At 31.8% G+C, this 22,823-nt stretch overlaps 1 protein-coding gene and 1 long non-coding RNA gene across 2 annotated transcripts; both read right to left on the bottom strand.

Annotated features, from left to right (window-relative positions):
• Positions 1-5,686: 5,686 nt before the first annotated feature.
• Positions 5,687-9,628, bottom strand: LOC117684728 (uncharacterized). The gene is made up of 4 exons (XR_010707618.1): positions 8,054-9,628; positions 7,736-7,810; positions 7,349-7,484; positions 5,687-7,230 (listed from the first exon to the last, which is right to left on the bottom strand). It is a non-coding gene; the product is annotated as an uncharacterized lncRNA (long non-coding RNA).
• Positions 9,629-14,046: 4,418 nt separating this feature from the next.
• On the bottom strand, positions 14,047-22,640 carry LOC105330702 (toll-like receptor 4). Its single transcript, XM_011432572.4, has 2 exons — positions 22,309-22,640; positions 14,047-17,543 (listed from the first exon to the last, which is right to left on the bottom strand). Exons 1-2 carry the CDS (start codon positions 22,312-22,314, stop codon positions 15,243-15,245), a joined length of 2,307 nt encoding a protein of 768 aa, XP_011430874.3. The 5' UTR covers positions 22,315-22,640; the 3' UTR covers positions 14,047-15,242.
• Between the last annotated feature and the right edge of the window lie 183 nt (positions 22,641-22,823).

The following is a 22,823-nucleotide window of genomic DNA, read 5'->3' as shown; positions in this document are numbered from 1 at the left end:
TGTAAACGCATTTTTTAAGGTAAACCATGTGCGTTTTACAGGGATCTCTAACGAATTAAACCAAATCAATGCCGGTCCAGATAGATGGAGATGGAAAGCTGCAACACGTCTATCATCAGTTGTAAGATTTTGGTATATACAAAATGATTCGAATTCCATAAGAAAGTTTTTGCCATTTTCGGAACTAAATCCACTGAATTTTTTCAAAGATACTTTGTCCGAAATTGATGAAACATTGTTTCCTCGTGAATAATTTAGTGAACTTCGAGGATTGAAGACAGGAGTGTCATCTAGCCCTGCTTCCATATTGATAACAGTTGGAGGTGTACTAAAATCACTGTTTAGTCCTCGTACAGGCGTAAACATTGTTTTGTTTTTTTAACTCAATAAATTAACGCAAAAATAGTCCAAAAGAAGCACAATACGAATTTAGATTCTCCACCATGTTGTGATTACGTAATATTGGTTACGTAATGTAACGTAAATAAAAATATCCAGTTTTAAAATTTATAATTTATTAAAGTCCAAAATCACAATTAAAGAAACATCATTTTAAAAAGAAATCCAAAGTGAGAGTGTCAAATAATTATCAATCCCGCATGTCTCATCTTTGACAACTCCTCCCCTTTCTCTATAAAGGACCAATGAAATAACTCTAAGATGGAACCAAAATTTGGGGAACGCTCAAAGACATAAATTCTCAAAACAGGATACAGGAGGGAATTACTATAATAAATTCAAAGACACGCAAGTCTTAAGATCTGACCATCAATCAGATAAACGAAAATAAACAAATGGCAATAAACAGGGGATCACTGTGAGAAATGGATAAGGGAGAGGAGGGAGATGTCAACATGAGAGATCACAAACAGATGCGGCAATGTATTTCTAAAATGATCAAACAAATTAAATTTCAAACATAAAATACCACTCGGTCTACAAAAGGAAATTAATTCAATATGAATGAAATATATAAAAATGTTGTCTTTATCAATAAAATATACGTATGTATATAACACACACGTGTCTGGAGCAGTAGCTTCGTTAGTTTACCTGTGCCATCGTCTCAGGTCAATCGTGTGTGAAGGGAGATTATGTAATCAACAACTGAATAATGAACATCAATCTGTCCATGCAAGCATTTAAGATATCGTAATCATCGGTAAAAAAGCCGACGAGAATAGCCAAAATCCTTTAAAAAGAAACTTGATTGTAACAAAATAATTACGGATACGAATTTCTAAAGCTACAATACTTTAAATAACTAGATACGTCAAAACATCAGAGCTATATCAATTTTTTAAATTTTTGACTGCAAAATGGAATTTATTTTGTAATGCTTTTTAAGGTAATTACTTCCTGTTGATCTCATAACCTCTCTTCCGCATGTTGAATAAGCAAATTAATAAAATAATGTTAAATATGTCGCCTTAATTATAGTTATATTATGTAAGTACAACAAATAATTTTCTATAATATCAAACTGCTAGCATTCATGCCATAAATACTACATTTCATAGAGCTTTATTTGTGATGCTGAATAAGTAAATATATTATTCACCAATTCCTATATATTTGCTTTGTTTATCTGTGTACATTTAATATTTATGTCGTTATGCATGTACATGTATATCGAGAAGGTCATTGTGTACACAGCACACAAGTCAGTGTTTTTGTCTAGATTTTTGTTTTCTCTCAAGTTGTGATTAATTTTGCTCTCAATTATAAACTTGTATTAGTCATGAAGAAATTTTGGAGAAAAATCAGTGCCGCATGCGTGATTTGATCCCACGTTAGTACTATAGTCCTACTTACATCGCCCTCCGCGCAGCCACTGCGCCACTCGCGCTTTAATTGTACGAGCATTTTTTTTTTAAATATAAGGTAAGGCTATCTTTTTAAAAAGGAAAAAAACTGAAAATCAATAAAAGTAAAGCTAATTTTTTCTTCGGAATAATATATTCTTAAAAATATAGAGTATTTCACCCCTTGTTATGGTTCTTTATTCAAAATTTGAATAATTACTTTTTGATGTTTTATAGTACTACCAGGGACATTTATGTATATCACCGCCTGACATGGAATGCACCGATCCAGCTTTTTTTCCTTGGGGAGGTGGGGGGGGGGGGGGGGTTCGGAGTGACATTTTAGTTTGCCAGGAGGTCAGAGGCATATTTTCGATATTTTTTTATGTAAATTTAAATTTTCAAGGGGGTCCGTCCGGTCAATGATACGCGTTTTTGTCACTGCCGGTTTGATACTCAGCTTAGCATTATAGCTTTGAAATTCGTTATCATTTATATGTTCTAATTAGAAACCAATTATGTTTTTTTTATTATAGCCGAAGCACTTGTTCATTCTTGAAAATGATTCTCAAAATCATGCATGTATTGCATTTAACTTGGTTTTACACGAAATAATTTAATTGAATGATCAGCCCAAATTTGTGGCATCCCGTTTAATACATGTTAAGAAGCCCGATAATTAACAGTGTTTTAAAACTTACGCACATTTGTATTGATTGGCAAAATGTGAATATAATAATCTTCGTTTCGGGATGGCATTGTAACGGGCTTAGCAAAACCAGGGACGCTGGTGTCTCACTGGCAAGAAAACTACCAATTTACTTAAAATGATATATGTCGCATTGATCCACATAAATATCTTATGCCAAAAGCTATCTGATTAATTAATTCAAAAATTCATTAATATTGATAGTAACGAATAAAAGTTGGTTAATAATGTTTACATTCACGTAATAAAAACCGTGTTTGATTTCGTAGAGACGGAAGACCTTAATGATAAGTGTTCGGTAAAAATTTCTCGCTTCTGAACTTCCAGTAAAAAAAAAAATAAGAACGCAGAACCTTAAAAATGGATGAAAAACAAATCAAAATTAATATAAAGATTCACAATTCACTCCTTGTATGTGCCAAATTTCCATTTTATCATGCAACTTGATAAACTGGTTCACAGCCAGTTTCCAAAACTCGGAAGTGGAGTGAAGACAAACGAGGGGAATAATTTTGCTATCATGAGCAGTAAGTACATGTATGTTCTTAATTATTTTCTTCATCCAATTTTAGCCTACAGCGAGTTCACCTGTGTCACATGTTTCTGTTCAATCTGGTATCTGCTCGCACGTGTCTTACACGTGTATATCTCCATTCTTTGTAGAACAATAGGGTGCTAATTAATATACACAGACTGACACCTGTAGATACTGCCATGTGAATTGGTAGATGCTTTAGGACAATGGGATAGTAATTAGGTATACACAGAATGTGTCTCCTTGGTCAGTTGACTTATCTATGAGAAATTCATAATGAACACAACAAAGACTTTTAATGCTACATGTACACAGCTGGCACATGTAAAGCTTATTTGTAATTGACTTCAACACAATATTTAAAAGTTATTAAAATGATATTATAAATAAAATGAATGTGCAAGTAATAAAATGTTGAAAGAGTAGATTATCATATATAGTCAATGTAATACAAATCATTGCATTCACAAAACTATATATGCATTGATAAAGTTTAAATACAGTTTTGTAACTACACTTGTATTGTTTTCATTTTAAGGAAATATTTATAAGTAATATGAACAGATCCATATTTCAATTTTGTCATTAGTACAACTGGCAACATTTTAAAAAACATTATATAGTCTGGCATCATGTCTATCATAGACTGTGCACTGTTGCATTCTCTCATGGGGGGGGGGGGGGGGAGGGGAGGGTGGAGACTTTTTTCAGGACCCGTTTCTGTCGTTATAGTCAAATTATTTTACTACTCCTATTACAAAGTAAACTAATATGTCAACTTATATTCTTCCAAAAATATTATACATGTGTATAAAATTATCAATTATTAATGTCTTTATGCAAAGCATATTTTTACCAAAAATTATTAATTTGATGTAATATATATCATATACCATATGATGATTGTAAAAACTTGAATAACTTAATTGAATGAGCTGGTCATCTAAGATAGTCTTACCAATTTTTATATAAGTCCGTTGAATGATTTAAGTTATATGTAAGTAAGTAAATCATTTATTATTGTGACATGTGTATCTTTTACAACTGAGTAGTATACAATTACATAAATCAAACACCTGCCCATTGGACCTATGATAAGTCACTGTTAACACTAAGTTATGATTTTATGCATGGGCAAGAACTTAATTTGTCTTAATTAAAATGCAGAATGAATAAAATTTGCAGCTTGTCTTGGAAAATTACAAATGAGAGTTTGAATTTAGAAACTAGAGAAATTAGAGAGATTATTTGGAAAAATAACAATTTGATATAGTTTTTTCTGAGATTGTAATCTAAGTTCATTTTAGAAGAAATTGGAATGTGTCCTCTACATGTATTTTGTCTACAGAGTTTTCATGTGCACTCTGAGTCTAGACAAGTTCACCCTGAAATTGTGCAGTCTCTATTTTCAGGGGTAGTATTAGGACTATATACCCCACACCGAAACTGTGCCATTGTTGATCTAGCTAACAATATGTTTAGGAATGTTCATTGAGATGTTATTTTCTAGGCAAACATTTTCCTTTGATAGTTTGTATGTTCTTAATTTAGGAGTATTTAATGTGGAAATATCCATTTGCCATCTTAGTTCATGTTCTAACGGCTGTTTGCTAATAAAATGACTTAATATATACATGAAGTACATGGGGGCATATTTTCATAGGTTGCCAGCTAGTATATCTACATCATCTAGAATAGACATTGTGCTTTTATGAGTAGTCCTTGTCACACTACTACATGTACATTTTAATACGTGTATTGTCAAACAACAATTTATGTACATGATATACCATATGACTGCCAAGAAAGACAACAACTTCAGTAAATAATGAGTAACATAAATACAAGGCTTTTAGTTACTAAAACACCTTGTCAATGAATAGAAGAAGTCGATCAGAAATAATTAAGTACTACATATAGGTAACTGCAAGTTAAAAATCAGAATTAATCCTTTAAAACCTATGGCCAAAAACTTTCAGAGAGAGAGAGAGAGAAAGAGCTAGAACATACCCGGTATATATAATTATGTTCATAATTAACTTTGAAACAAACCAAAATCATTCATTAGGAGAGAGAGAGAGAGAGAGAGAGAGAGAGAGAGAGAGAGAGAGTTGAACATTAGGGTTCACTGGTTAAAAATACATGTACCCGGTACCTGGTATGTATTCAGAGCTTTATTTAAGCTCATTGAGCATTGTTGAGTAGAGTATTAGGAAAAATTTAATATGTAACATAACTATTGAATAAACATTTAAGTGTTTGTAGTATAACCTCACAATATCCATAAAAGTACCACTGAGACCAACATAATACAACTGCATGATAAATAAATGTTATTTAAGAAATTAATGGGTTCTAGCCTCTGATCCGCCATTCAGTAAATATTTTGAAACAATCTTGACTAATAACCCATACCAAAAAAAAAGCACTAAAAAGTTATACCTATGAGCCCTTAAAAAAGTTACAAAAAAGTCATAACTAAGTTAGCACAATTTGGAACCATCTGATCAATTATGGTTCCAAATTAGCATCAAAAAGTTATACCTATATTGTAACTTTTTGCTTAAGTACAAAAAAGTCATAACTAGAGTGTAACTATTGACAATTTATTTTTTTCATAAAAATTAATAGGTATAAAAAAGTTATCAAAAAGTTATAATAAAGTTATCATTTAGGTACAAAAAAGTTACAAATTAAAGTTACAGAAAAGTTATCATTTAGGTACAAAAAAGTTATACATATAGGTACAGAAAAGTTATCATTTAGGTACAGAAAAGTTATAGATGTAGGTACAGAAAAGTTATACATATAGTTACAGAAAAGTTATCATTTAGGTACAGAAAAGTTATACGTATAGTTACAGAAAAGTTATCATTTAGGTACAGAAAAGTTATAGATGTAGGTACAGAAAAGTTATCATTTAGGTACAGAAAAGTTATACATATAGGTACAGAAAAGTTATAGATGTAGGTACAGAAAAGTTATACATATAGGTACAGAAAAGTTATACATATAGTTACAGAAAAGTTACCATTTAGGTACAGAAAAGTTATACATATAGTTACAGAAAAGTTATAGATGTAGGTACAGAAAAGTTATACATAAAGTTACAGAAAAGTTATTGTTTAGGTACAGAAAAGTTATAGATGTAGGTACCAAAAAGTTATCATTTAGGTACAGAAAAGTTACACAGAAAAATTACAGATGTAGGCAAAAAATATCTATCTGTATCATAAATTTCAGATAAAAAAAAAAACCCAGGTACATGTACAGGTGTTATACTGATGAAAAAAAAAGTCCCTAATGTTGACATAAAGAACTTTTCATCAAATTGTTTTTGCTCTTGAATAGGAATTTAAAATCATATCTGTTCATGTGAGTAAATGAACACAAGTCAATGTTTTTGTTAATCAATATGTTTACTGAATTATATTTACATCTAATGAGTTTGCTTTCCTCCATTTCTAATGGAAACTTATAGTTAACACTTGTTTAACGATTGGTCGAAACCTACAATGACCTTAGAAAAATCACTGAAATAATCAGGATGATATCAGACTCACATTCCCATTGAAGACAATTTGGCTGTTTCTTTTAGCTAACGTACTGATGCACATTAAGAATAATATAGTTAATTTAACTTACTTGTTACAAACAATTTATTAATTTGTTAAAAGAAAGATGTAAATATAAACAATATAATGCTTTCTTTGATGATTCATGCAGGTAATGAAGGGAGCAATGATTGCAGAAAAAATTTACATAACTCGCTAATGTGGGTAATGTATTTTTTCTGCAATGTCGCTACATTCATATCTCGCATATGTCACCAAAGAAAGCATTTTTTTGTTTACAAAATTATCACAATTCATTACAGACCCTATAGGCAAGTTTTTGAAATAAAGCAATAATCTAAAATAAAAGCATTTGGGATTACATGTGTGTCTAATGTTCTTGCTAAATTTGAATAGAAAGTTTGAAAAACATTATTTTGTAAACCAAAATTTGACCAAAACCTTCATAAAGCATGTTTTAGGTTAAATTCCTAACATATACTAGCATGATTTTGTTCCAAACATACTAGATAAGTATGATTTTTAAAACAGTTCTGGTTCTAGATGATACCAATGACCTGCAGTAATTTATCAGCAAACAACTGGATCTGTTTCTTGAATCTGTTCCTAAAATGTATAAAAAAGAATGTTTCATTATGGCAATTTCTTACTACATGTACTTTCATTGTAACTGTTAAAATCCTTGACAACTACCTTATACTTAAAACATAATTATATAGCATACCCATGTTGAATATATATGTGACCAGCACCTGGCAGGTGAAAACTGGTTTCTGTTGACATGGCTGCATGTATTTCTATGGGAACGGTTGCTCTTGCATCTGATCTCTTTCATAGTATTATCCTCGTCCTCCATTAATCTAAAAGAAGGCAATAAAATTTAAAACATGACACTGTTTGCCAATTCTCAATATACGTAGCATAAATTATTATTAAATATCAGTAAAACTTTTCAATTCTCTGTTGACCTGCCCCCCCCCCCCTAAAAAGTCAACATTGATACAGCAGTTGCCATTATATTCTCAGATTTACAATAATTCATTTACTAAAAGATATACATAATATATGGTTAAAATCTGTATATCTTTACTCGATAAACACACACACTTACTTTTTTCATCTTGTATTTATGATGTATCTTCAATCTGGTGTACAGTCTGCTAGCTGGACTTGGTTGGGATTTTTTCTGCAATACAATGATACTATTTTTAAAAGAGTCGGCCATAACTTGATTATATAGAATGTACATCACTAGATATACATGGCTGCATAGACTTTGCTATAGATGATAAAATCATGCACTTCTTATTAAAATTCTAGAAATATTCCAAATGGAATTCATTTCTAAGTGCAAAGCAATTATATAGAAACTGAGATAAGCAAACACAAATGAATTATTTAAAATGACTTGTTTGTATATCAGACTTACCCTGAATGGAAATGGTCATCCACAACTAAAGCCATATCATCCAGGTCTTAAGCATGTCTATCTTTATGAAACCACTGCTTGCAGTTTCATTACTACATACAACACGCTGTGATTCTGCATATTTCTTGAAAAAATCACGAAAATCTTCACAACAACTCCTGTCTTCTTTGCCCATTTCAAAATTTGATGGCGGAATGGCAATTGTCCAATCAGAATTCACGAAAGTCAAAGTTTGAAATTTTGGCCAATCACGATACAGCCACGATTAATACCGGGATAAATCTTTAAATTTATTTTAGTTAAAAAACAATATTATTTACTTAATATTATCTAAAGAATTCTGCATTTAAATGAAACAAATTTTAGTAATACTTTCTTTCCTTACAACTTGTTAGTTTATTAACCGATCATAAAAACTGGGCATTTCCGGTCTCACGAGCCGCCATTTTGAATAATTTGAGGGAATTTTAAAAACTAAATGAATTTAAATACCAATGCATTTTTACAATTGATGAATGTGTAAAACCAAAAATTATAACATCTTTTTTAAATAAAACATGTTTCCCAAAGTTTAAAACACAATCCCTATAGCTATGTGCTGTTATAAATTACGATGAGAGATAGGCTAGTACTGGGAAAACATACAGATGGAAATAGCAGTACTGTTCTTTGTTAACAACATGTCTATTAATCAAATATGTGAATAAATATGGTGAACCCATCTCATAATAACAAACAATGCCACCACCCCTCCCCCACCCCCTTTTCTTCGCATGCATTCGATGTCGTGGGAAAATTCTGAATCAATTTCTAGAAATCTACTCTATTCCTTTATTCATGGGGTAGGCCATGAAAAGTTGGAAAAATTTTCAGTGATAATATAAAGTTGATGCTACCCCTTAGTATTCAACAGTGTTTAAACGAAATCGTAATATGTCTAATGATGTTCAACAGACAGATAACAAAATAATGCTTGCTGGAGCAAAATAAAAATGTCTGCTGGTCAAAACACACACATAAACTTTTTATCTTAAACAAACATCAGTGTCATCACAGCACGGACTAATCATGACCTCTTTAGACACCCTTTACTGTTAACCTGGGATGTGTGTGCGTTCAGGCGGAAAGTGATTTCCTGTTTCTGCCTTATAAAAACAATAAAATTTAGGACAGGTATTTGTGTTGCAATTGATGGACTGGATTCCCGTTATAATGGTTATGTCATTGTTTTCAAACAAATCTTAGTGATTTTACTACCCAGTGTGTGATTAACCTACATCTACCCCCCCCCCCCCCACTTATGGTGATTTTTATAAAAAAAAAAAAAGTTTTACGATATTTTATATTAGTTTTTAGATTTATTGTGATAAAAGTCTACTTTAGACTTGAACCTCTTGGATAAGATACACTTAAATTTTTAGTGTAAAAATGACAAAGTCCAAACACATTCACAAATTGACTAAGTTCAATGTAGGTACATTTTAGTTATACTGAAAAGTTTCTAAGTTCAATGTAGGTACATTTCAGTTATACTAAAAAGTTTATAAGTTCAATGTAGGTACATTTTAGTTATACTAAGAAATATCTAAGTTCCATGTAGGTACATTTTAGTTATACTAAGAAATATCTAAGTTCCATGTAGGTACATTTTAGTTATACTGAAAAGTTTCTAAGTTCAATGTAGGTACATTTTAGTTATACTGAAAAGTTTCTAAGTTCAATGTAGGTACATTTTAGTTATACTAAGAAATTTCTAAGTTCCATGTAGGTACATTTTAGTTATAGGGCAAAAAGTTTAAGTCCAATCTAGGTACAAAAAAGTTATAACTTTTATGTGCCTAAATCTTGGGTACATAAAAGTTACACTTTAGTTACAGAAAAGTTATGACTAAGTGTAACTTTTTTTTGTATGGGAAATGTCAAACATATACCGTAATAATGATTCCAATATAAGTCAGATGAGCAAATCTAATATTTTGAGGATGTATTAGCTATAATTTTTGAGAACCTTAAATTTATCACAATGATGGGACCCAGTTCATTTAACAGGCATGGGGCAATGACTTTTTTCATATAAAAGGAAAAGCATGGGACAAAAACTTCCTTAGTATTAATTACGTACCTGTGCGATGAACACTTTTTTAAAATAAGTTACAATTCCCAACTCAAGAGGAACAATTAATATCTTTAAACATATTTTATTTAAAAAAAAAAAATAATCTAGGAGGGAGTTACTCCCATTATTATTCAAAACTGTCTGACTTGCTCTCTTTAATTTACACTAAAATTCTATGAAAAGATGAAATTAGAAAGCTTATGCAATTCTGAGAAAAAATATGCATCATATTGCCAATTCCTTTGAGGTTTAAGAAAAATATAGCCATTTAAGTGAACCTACCATTTCCCCATTCCTCTATTTAACACAGATTCATGGGGCTCTCCTTTAGTAAAACATATTAACTTAATCTTTTAAACATCAATTGTTGTTCAACCTCCTTGAATAAGAAACCTTATTCAGTACTACATACATCTACATAATATTACCATGATAAAAGCATCAAATCACTTAGAAATACTCTTACATGTATTACACTCCCTGTATTTTGATTGTCAGAAAAAGCATGTATAGTTTGAAATATTTTACCTAATATTATGAAACTTGTTGCAATTTTCTTGGGTCATTTCTTACACATATTTGAAATAATCATCACTGATGCTAAGAAATTGCTCTTTTTTGGTAAATTGGATGATTTGTAGCATTTTTATTCACAACTAGACATGCCATCCTGCATGTGTTTTTTTTTTGTTTCCATGAAAATGGAAGTTAACAATCATATTTAGTGAATATCTTATCTATTCTGGTTTCTAGTCTCCTTTTGATAAACAGTAGGACCTGCAAGTATGATATACCTACCTTTAATTTAAATAAAATTAAAACACACCAGGGTTACGCTGGAGATGGATATATATATAAGAATTTCATGAAAAATGTTCAATTTTTACATGTATTTCTACATTTTTGACGCATATATATATATATACAATAAAAGGGTAAAAATATGTTGATTCTTGTTCGTTTCAATAGTAGTACCGTAATTATAGTAGCTAGATGTTATTTGAAGGTCAAGTGTACCTTTACATATCATACATGTATACATAATGAAAGAAGGGAGATGATTTTTTAACTAATGTAAAAACATCTTAAATATCACTTTTGCACAGGATACATACACTTGGGTTTTTAAGGTTGATACTATAATAACTACATTTGTTTACATGTAATTATATTTGTATTACATTTGAAAGAAACATATTCTTGAAAAAAAAAATGGGTTTATAATTTGTCAGGTTTCTTATTGGTATTTCATAAAACCAGAGAGCAACTTCACTGCAGATCTATAAATTTAATGATTAAATTGATAAAAACTGTTTTAAAAGTATTAATTTATTTTCATCTCAGTAATTAACTTAAGCCTATAAATTGTCATCAGAATAGGAAATTCCAACTTTCTGGGTAGGCCAAATTTTACTCAAATGGTGGCCATTCTACACATGTAACCGAAGAGGGAGTATTAATAAACTCTCCTTCTGTATGTATAAAAAAATAATTGTTTACATTGTACCTTTTGTAATCAAGTCTCCCAAAAGAAGTTTGGAGACATTGTTTTTGACAGCTAGCGGTTTCTTCTTTTTCTTCTTTCTTGCCTCTGAACTTGTCCATCACTTTTCTCAGAGATGGCTGCATGAACAGAGTTGTACACAACTCTAGATCTAGAATATGATAGGCCTGCATACCCTGTTTTAAAATTTAAATTTTTTGTTTTTAAATTGGGGTTGGGCAACCATAGTTTTGGGGGTCAAATAGGGGTGGGGTCTAACACTGAATCCGTAGGGGAAAATTATACACTATATTGTAAATGGTTATCACTTGAAAACCGTTAAAGATATTGACATGGATTTTTCAAATGCTAAATATATTGAGTGTTAATTATGGTCAATACATGGTACATTATAGATATGATCTCTGGGGACTATATATATTCCCCAACCCTGAGGTTTGGGAAATTACTTAATATTTAAAAAACCGTGACTCCTCACCCCTAAACCATATAAATTCTTGTTCCTTGTGCAATGGGGCATCATGTGGTATATAGGTTATGGCCATATGGGGGTGGTTCCGTCTACCCCTGAAACAGGCAGTGCCCTAATTTAAATATCTCATTAAATTCCTATGAGATCCCCAACCTCAAACTACTTATATTCTTGTTCTTTGTGTTAAGGGGCATCAAATGGTATGTAGGTTATGGGCCCTTGGGGTTGTCCTGGCCCCCATTGAACAGGAAGTGTCCAAATATCTCGAAAACGGTTGAGATCCCCACCCCTAAACCTAATAAATTCTTGTTCCTTGTGTCAAGGAGCATCAAATAGTATATAGGTCATGGGCCCCAAGGGTGGTCATGACCCCCCCCCCCTTTGAACAGGAAGTGCCTAAATATCTTGAAAACAGTTGAGATCCCCGCCCATAAATCATATATATTCTTGTTCCTTGGGTCATGCCGGTTCACCTGATGTACAGCATCAAATCAAAATTGAAAACAAAAATGAGTCTCCTTGCAGCAGTGAAAAGTAAGAGTTTATAGGTTTACATAAACAGAAATATTTTCATTAATATTCAATAGAATTGGTAATTTTTGGTATTTATTTTCTCAGAATTTGTTAAATCTTATTGTTATAAGCTCTATTAAGTCATTTCAAGAAGAATATGTTATTGATGGTACATATAATTTAGCATGTGTAATTCATTAGATGGATATAATGACATTATCTAATAATTTAATTCTGGTTGTAACGCGGCATTTGATTGGATAGAAAAATTAAGTTAAATTTGTATAACCTGGTTTGCACGTCACAAGACACGTCACAATGCACCAACGTACTAATTCACTTGACGTTACGTTTGAATTTTGAACAGATTTATATCATTTTTAAAAGTAAAACGGACTCAATTTGTACAGCAAATTCCAGAAAATTATATTATAAGGAATGAACTCAATATCTACCCAAGTTATACTCGTATAACCTGGGTTGGAGCAATTTACGCATTTTTATAATCCGCTTCGCGGATTATAAAGCGTAAATTGCCCCAACCCAGGTTATACGAGTATAACTTGGGTAGACATTGAGTTCATTTCTTAAATAAATTAATACATTGGTTGTTTGAATATTGGTTTTACTAGACTATATGATCAGACAATTGAATCATAAGTGTTTAGTTAACCCCAACATACAATCAATCAAGATGATATTTAGAGGACTTTTTATCCTCTGGGATAAAATATCCCAACATGGTCATTCATAGGATTTTAAATCCTATAAAAGCCTTTTATAGGATTAATTATCCTATCAACACCAAAGATGGGAGAAAAAATCCCATGGGAGTTTATATCCCACAAAGATTTTTTTCTCCCATGGGATTTTGGTGGGGTTTGAGATGGGATGAAAAATCCCACCAAAATCCCATGGGATTTTGATATTTGAGAGACAATTATAAGGAAACTAGAGCAATGTGTACATTCATGCTGACATGATAGGATCAAAGTAAAATGTCCCACCAAGATATATAAACAAAAGTAAGCTATGTCCAACGGAAATGGTAGCGAAAAGCCCGGACCTTGTCATGTCCGGACTTAAATGTCGCACTGTTTTGACCTATTGTTGAAATTGTTCAATTGCAGTGGATGGACACATGATATATCTCCTGCGTTAAGGTAAATTAAACCGAAAGCTGTATTCTTAAGAAATAGGTATCATTTTTGGATGTATATCGGGAATATATATACGAGTTGGTCATGTGATCAAATCCTGAAAAGACAGAAGAGCTTTATGAAAGCTGTACCAACCGGTATTTATGACGTAACAAAAAATAGTTCAACAATGTTGCATGTATTTGACTATCATGATAAATTAAAAAATAAATATGGCACTATTTTTGACATGGCAACATTTTTTATTATAATAAATTGGAGCAATAAAACAAGTTCACTTGTACAATTGAAAAAAAAAACAATTGAAGCTTGGCAGAATACTATGGAATCATCAATGATCGTGGCGGACCAATTTTCGTGGCTTTTGTTGATAACCCTTGCCCACGAATTTACATCACCACAGATGTATATAAAAGCATTTGTTTAATATTAATTAAATTTATCTCGAACTTTCGAACAACGAAATAACGTCCCCACAAAAAAAAATGTGTACCTAATATTGACCCCCTACGAATAATAAAAGATTCCAAAGTCGCAGAGCGGTAGGAAATTTGAAAACAAAGCAATTGAAAGTTGGGTTAGAGTCCTCTGGGGCATTTTCAGAGGAAATTCTATAGAGAATCAGAATAAATGATTTTACTCATTATTATGAGCGATTTTTTAGGATCTAGACCGTGAATAGACTTAATACGAGAGATCTATGAAAAAAGGTTTTGTGGCTCAGAGAAATTGAAAATAACCACATTTCAAAATTTAATATCTGATCCAAATAGAAAAACATCACGTCAAATTACAATGTACATCGTTTTATCAATCTTTTATATTTTGTATTGTATGTGAATATTTGTTTTCATCTAATTTGTTTATCTTCTTGCCTTTTGAAAATAATGGTTTGTTTTATTGTAAAGTCATACACGATACCGTTTTCTTGTTTTGGTGTTGATATGTAAAATACAACGTTAATTTTGTAACAAAAAAACCTTTTGCATACTTTTTGGATTAGCGTCAATACGATACGATACATTTTACGATTTACGCACGCATTGCACTTGCACTACTTTATTTACTATGCAATGGTAGTTTCATGTAAACTTTAATTATTCCATGATGATACTAAAAATGTTATTGTACTGCGTTTGTTTTGAGATTAGAACAGTTATACAATTACATGCATAATGATTTAAATCACTTTTTCTTTTTGCATGCGTAAAAGTATTAGTCAGAAATACAATTTGCTTACTAAAAGTAAAAGCCATTTATGCCTAGCTATTTCGAAAATCAACAAAACGGTTTAATATATCTTATTTATAATGATTATTGCATATATCTAAATGCTTTAAGTTGCATTACATTACATTAACAGAGCTGACCATTAATCAGTATTACATGCCAGTCATTTCCTTAAACCGAATACTTGTTTAATCTCATGCAGCTCCATTCGAAGATGAGGTCCTAAAGTCGCCTTCACGGGACTTTAACGTTGCAGCAAGTTTCAAGCGGAAAGCCGATTCTTCACTATCATCCCCGTTTTCTGGAAACTCTTGATAGGAATTGCTCTCAATGAGATTAATAAAAGAAAATGGAAGATTCGCAATTGCAAGTTTTTCTAAAACAACTAAAATTAGAATATTTTCACCGTTTCGAGAATAAATGGCCTCCATGCGTGCCATATTTAACTCGAACATGCACCAATAGGAATCCAAAAAGTGTGACGTCATAATAGACACAGTTCGTCTGCTGTTATGAATGGCATTAGTGATGTTATCAGCAATACCTGTTCCAGGAATAAAGTCACGATGGTGTATACACAGTTTCAGATTGTGGTCTTTTTCGAGCTGCTTCACGAGTTTAATCACAAAACGTCTGTCTTTCTCGGCATATGACACAAATGCATCAAAATGAAACGAGCTGTCAGTCGTCCCATCTGAATTTTCAACATTATTTCGATATTTCTCCCTTGCTACGTAGTACATATACCTAAGTTTCCATCTGTATCTATAAAGAATGCGACCAAAGGTTGTTGTCAAGGTGATAAATATCAATGATGTCATTATCACAATAGTAAATATGTATGAGGCACAATGTTTTTCCATAACTTGAACCAAATTGTCAATACCTGAAAAATTAGCTTTAAAAGAATTCCTAAAGGTACAAAGATAATCATCAAAGTGCATGAACTTCACATTTTTAGATTTAGCCATCCATTTTAAGAATTCCAATTGCTCACAAATACATGCTAATCTATTACCTGTTACATTCACGTGTAATATTTTCTTTCGTGACAAGGAATCGATTGCATTTCGTGTTTTTTCATCCAAGAATAATAACTGATTATTTGAGAGGTCAAGTCGCTTAAGGCGTTGCATGTTTCCTATTGGTACAGAAAACTCACCTAAAGAGTTATCACTTATAACAAGAGTTTCAAGTTGATTGAGATTACGAAAAATGGCTGGAGGCAGTCGAAAAATTCGGTTGCTTCTTAAGTTCAAAGTTGTCAAATTGACAAGATTTCGAAAAGTGTTCCCACTGTTGTCATCTTCTAAAACTTTTCCTAAAACGTTCTGGGATAAATCAAGGTAAGACAGATTTTTAAGGTCGTCAAAAAAATAATCAGAGATGAAATTGCAGAAATTGTTCGATAAATCCATATATCGGACACTGTTTGCGCCCGAAATTGGACCATTTAACTGATAAATGATGTTGTTTTGAAAATACAGATGCGTAATCTTTGGTGGGCCTTTTGATGAAAAGGCGAATTCCTCAAGAGTCATTTTATACATGTTATCGTGAAAGTAAAAGATTTCCAAGCTAGGTGGAATGTATAGACGGACAGTAGACGAAACAAGACTTATTTTTGTTTTGTTTGAATCTGTAACAATTGAATGTGAACTCCCATAATTACCTATTTGTCGTGTACGTGAATCATTACATACATTGAAAAAGTCCTTGTATTTAAGTTGGTGGAATTTGGATTGAAAACTAACATTCATAGTGATCAAGCTATGCAAACTTCCAAATTCTAAAATATAAAATCCAAAACTCAGAACATTGTTAGCTAAGTTAAGATGTTTTAGGGATTTTGGTAATGTTGATAAAACTCCTAATTCCAAGCTGTTTATACGGTTGGAAGCTAAGTTAAGCTGCTCCAGTTGAGTGGTCTTTAAATCCGAAATGTGGTATTTCCAAATTATGAAACTCACACCATATGTGCATTGAACACTTTCCAAATTTAGAACACGAATTGACGTGGAATAACTAATGTCATGTGAAATATTAACCAATACTTCAAGAGTCAGTTCCTGATTATTAGAAACATCCAGATGGGTAAGATATCTTGAATTTAAAAAGGATCCTAGTTCGATGGACTTTAGTCTATTGGCGGAGAGACTGATATTGTGTATGGCCTTGTAGTTTGATAACGACGTTTCTTTTATAGTTTCTATAGCGTTCCTTGATATATCAAGGTACCGAATATTCTGCGGAAGAGAAACCGGAAATTCTGAAATGTTGTTATGTGTGAGAATTATCCCGGTTACCTCATCATTGAATAATGGCGCAGATTGAAGTTTCAGGTTTGAACAGTCTGCAAAGAGGATTCCAGAATCTTCACGTTTATAGCAGGTGCAGTTGTGGTTTGATGAACACTTGAAGGTTTCTTTTTCTGTAAGCATTAGAACCACCATCGGTAGTACCCAAAGTACTGGATGTAGGAGATACAACATTTGCTAAAAGTAAAAAAAAATACATCTGGTAATAGAATATGACATACACTCTCTAGGCATGTATTATAGGTTCTGAAAGTGAGGGGGTGGGGCAGATTCGTCTAAAATTCTCCGACAAAAAAAACTATAACCGAACAAAAAAAAAAAAAAAAAAAAAAAAAAAAAAAAAACCAACCAAAACAAATCAGGAATAAAGAAAAAAAATGCAATATATGAAAATCCTTATCTGCGAAGGGGCGGCTACTGTAATTTCGATTTTGGTGTTTATTTAGTGTTTTTCTCTTTAAATTTGTATCTACTCCTAAAAGGCGGTGGGGGATCAACCTCATTGTAATTTAGTTTGTAAGCCCCTACTGGTTTCACCAAGTGGACTTAGATTTCCTCTGCGTTCATCAGTCTATCTTTATGTCTGTCCGTGTGTCTGTCCCACTTCAATTTTCCACACTTTCTTCTTTATGCATTTGAAGAATAACATGACATTTACTGAATAGCTTCAAAATGTCAATCATCAGATCATGTTTATACTATTGTAGCATCTGGTCTACATGATTTCGATCAAGTTTTTTTTTTTACATTCCAATTATTTTAAAGATCACGTTGATTATCAGAGTCAGTGATTGAGCGAGGCTAGTATATGGTCAGTAATAATATCTAGCATTACTTGTTTCATCACTTATATTATTTTTTACAAACAGATAAGTTCTGTAAAATAGTGAAAAGTGTTGTTGTTGTACATTTTATCGGCAGTTTTTTTTGCATTATTACAATCGGGCTCGTTATTGGGTTTGGGCTGTTAAATATTAGAAAAGAAGTTTAACGAAGCCGGGTCTAATATGTTCTCCCCTGGATTTTTGAATGACATTTTTTACATGGATTTCTACTGATAAAATTATTATTTTAGGATAATAAAAAGACATTTGTTAATTTTTAACATAGGACCTTACGGGATTTTGTTTGAAATAAATGTATCAATCTTTCACTTATTAAAGGTATTGCTAAAAGGCATCAAATGGTCAAATGAAAAAAACCCTTTTTACCTCCTGGTTTGTTTCAGGGGTCTTATCAAAGATGTTTTTTGTATGCCCAATTTCCCAGCTTTTTCAGATAATGGCATTTTTTTTATTTGACAAAGGCGGAAATGGTGATCTTCATAGTATTATTAAAACATTTAGACATATCTAAGTAATAAATGGATATATAACATCACATATTAGGGGTCGTTAATATAAATACATGGTTACTGTCTTGAAATATATGAATTAAGATATTTTAAGGCTGCTTTAGAAAACGTGACAGAGAACTAGGCTTGCTGAACCCTCTTCACGTATTCGACCTTAACCCAAATATATCTTATACCTCGAGACATTTATGTTAACTCCACAATATAATATCAATATTAAGCATCAAACGAGTTTCAACAAATTTCGCTGAATATCTGCAGGTGAAAATATCACGCCATGGCGTCAACCAAGTAAAAGTAAAAAGATGACGTCACAATACAAATGAAACGTTGCGCAAAAGCCTGCGTACTCGATCTGTACTCGGCCTCGTTAAATATTTCATTTGATTTGGGATACACAAGACGGAAGTAAAGAAATTGTGCATAACAATACATTTTTTTCACAAATCTCTACCAGCGAATACGTAATGGCAAAGGTGTCATATCTCAAATTGATCATTTATCTAAACTTGGTACGGTTTCTTCCTTTTCTTGCGATCATGACAATTATCACACTGCATGTTCAACCGTTAGGCAGGGTGTGCTTACTCATACATATGACACCTGATCGCATTTCTAATATTTAGACGTCAATGTTAACACAGGATGAATCTGTTCCATAAAGTAAACTGAAATGTAGCTAAAACGTAACTGAAAAGTGACTGAATGACATACATGTGCCATTCAGTCACCTTTTCAAACCATTCAGTTATCATTCAGTTGACTAAATGGCAGCGTTTCATTCTCTGGTATGCTTTGCTTTATAAATATACATTTCCTCACTTGAGATGGGGGATATTTAATATCCAAGGGCACAAATTTTCATATGTCGTCTTTTGTTCCATGCCCCCTCTCTTTTTCTCCCATTATTATTAGCATGTTTTGAAATCATAACATATTTGGTTAAATTAAAAACGTATTTTTCAAATAACAATTACCACTAAAAGTTTATTCTTATGGTTACGATAGCAAAATTATCAACATATCAAATTTTCCCGTCTTAAATACCAGTACTTCGTTATTCTTATGGTTACTTATTTTTTGTTCATGCGATTCGTTGTCTTTTTTAATATAAATCGTATATATATTATATTATATTAAAAAAAAATACATGCATATTATATATGTTTGTCATAAAACAAATTTGCGTAATTCATATTCACATACCAAAGAAGATATGTAAAGATAAATTTGAATACCCCCAAAAAATATTTAAAAAAACGTGAGAAAAGATCTAGTTTGTTAAACTTTCACAATAACTTTGTAGACCCTACATTAAGTCTGAAACCCTATCTTAATGTCAATGTAATTCACAAAAACCTATAATAAGAATTAAAATTGAGAATGGGGTGATTTAAAAATGGCGACGAGGCCAGATTTACATAATTGACGTAACTGATATCAAACCCTGCAGATATTTGTTATTGCCGGATTTAGCACACATGCGGCATTGTTATTTCAGAACTACAAGTGATAATGTCGTCTAAACTACTACACATTATTTTTCTAATGCATATAATCTAAATGGGGTTGAATATTATTAGATTAAAGGTCTCTTTTTAAATAACTTAATGGCTAAATACATAATAATTCTGGTCACAAACGATATAAACATCATTACTATGTAAATTGTTTTCTCCCATCAATGTTGAAGAGGAGAAAACTTTCCAAAAATGTTCATTTTTTTAGACATCAATATAGAAATAGACAGGGGAGGATGAGGAGGAGCCCTTGTCTTAGATCAGCATAGCACAAAAATCAATTGTAACGATCAATCTCATTGATTATTTATTGTTTTCTTGCTATAAATGTAACATTCTAACGGACGACGCATTGCACACGGCGACAGACAGAGGACAGGGGCAAAATGTTACTTAATTAGGTATAATTTACATTTCCTGTGTCTTTTTCTGAGATAAAACTACAAATTGATTTTGTAATTTATAGCCCAATATATTTCATTGACGATTATTCTAAAGTTGTAGAGTACAATTGCTGAATATTTTTGTGAATATAATTAATAAGGAATCATTCGTTGAATATAATGAGTTAATCCTACACGGTCGGGCGGGATCAAATCGATCATAAAGTTTACGGACTTTGGTGGATTTGATCACGCCCGACTGTATTTACTTAAAAATGGCTCTTTATTCCTGAAGAATAATTCTCCAAAAAATCGATTTACAAATTTTATTTGAAGGCGTTTCTTCCCTTCATTTTGCTTCCCAATAATTCTTAATCTTAGTTGAATCGTTTCTGTTACTCAATAATTTGAATGCTTATTAAATATTGCATAATGGGGTATTCACTTCCTGTTTTAGACGGCCAATCAGATAGACAATCATCCTGTAGTTTGCTTTACTTCATATATGTATTTCTATATTTGAGATCGAGATATTTGTTATCCAAGGTAACAAAATTTCGGCATTTTCAATCAGAGGAGTAACCGTTAGAAAACATGGATTACTTATGCAGTATTCTCAGAGTCATAAAAAATTTTGCTTAATTCATATTCACATACCAAAGAAGATATGTAAAGATGAATTTGAATACCCCTCAAAACTAGTTTTAAAAAAACGTAAGAAAAGATCTAGTTTGTTAAACTTTCACATTAACTTTGTAGACCCCATCGTAAGTCTTTTGACCCTATCTTAAGGTCAATGCAATTCACAAAAATCTAAAGTGAGAATTAAAATTGAGAATGGGGTGATTTAAAAATGGCAGAGAGGCCAGATTTACATAATTGACGTAACTGATATCGTAAACTCGCAGGTAATTGTCATTGCCGGATTTAGCACACATGCGGCATTGTTATTTCAGAACTACAAATGATAATGTCATCTAAACTACTACACATTATTAATATGTTATTAGATTTAACGTAAATTTTAAAATAGTTTTAATGGCTCAATACAAAATACTTTTGGCAACAGACAATATAAACATCATTACTATGTGAATTGTTTTTCTCCCATCAATGTTGAAGAGGAGAAAACTTTCCAAAAATGCTTATTTTTATAGACATCAATATAGAAATAGACGGGAGAGGATGAGGAGGAGCTCTTGTCTTAGATCAGCATAGCACAAAAATCAATTGTAACGATCAATCTCATTGATTAGTTATTGTTTTCTTGCTATATATGTAACATTTTTAACGGACGACGCATTGCACACGGCGACGGACAGAGGCAAAATGTTACTTATCTAGGTATCATTTACATTTCCTGAGTCTTTTTCTGAGATAATACTACAAAATAATTTTGTAGTGTATAGTCCAATACATTTCATTGACGATTATTTTAAAATTTAAGCGTACAATTGCTGAATATTTTTGTGAATATAATTAATAAGGAATCATTCGTTGAATATAATGAGGTAATCCGATACAGTCGAGCGTGATCAAATCGATCATATGGTTTACGAACTTTGGTGGATTTGATCACGCCCGACGTTTTTTAATCTTCTTATATACGAAACAAAATTGTCTTAATTCCTTATGAATAATTATCCAAAAATCGAATTACAAATCAATACGAAGTCGTTTCTTACCTTCATTTTGCTTCCCAATAACTCTTAATCCTATTTTTGACGTTCTTGTTACTTCATCATTTGAATGCTTTTAAAATATTGCCTAATGGTTATTCACTTCCTGTTGTAGACGGCCAATCAGATAGAAAAGACAAATAGAGAAAGACATCTTTATAAAAATGATTTCTGAATGCAGAGTAATTTAGTTTGTCACTTTAAAATCAATTTCGAAGTGTAGCCTATTTAGTGCATTTACTTCTAAAGTACATAATACCACGGGCATATATCAATGCATGGTTAGTCAAACATTTCTTCACTATAGAACACTCCTTATTGAGCAATTTCTCGTAAAATAATCCTTTAAATATTGATTTATCGTTATATTCTTCTGTGTTCCGTACAAACTTAATGTTGACAAAATGCCCTTGAGTGTAGTAGCTTTCAACATATATATTCCTCGACAGTAAAACAAAAAATGCGTTTAGAGTAGGAAAAGGGGCTGGCTTTCAAAAATTAAACATTTATTCCAATGTGGT

The sequence above is a fragment of the Magallana gigas genome, chromosome 1, assembly GCF_963853765.1.
Source record: "Magallana gigas chromosome 1, xbMagGiga1.1, whole genome shotgun sequence".
NCBI classification, from domain to species: Eukaryota; Metazoa; Mollusca; class Bivalvia; order Ostreida; family Ostreidae; genus Magallana; species Magallana gigas.
This window is presented reverse-complemented; position numbering and strand designations above follow the sequence as displayed.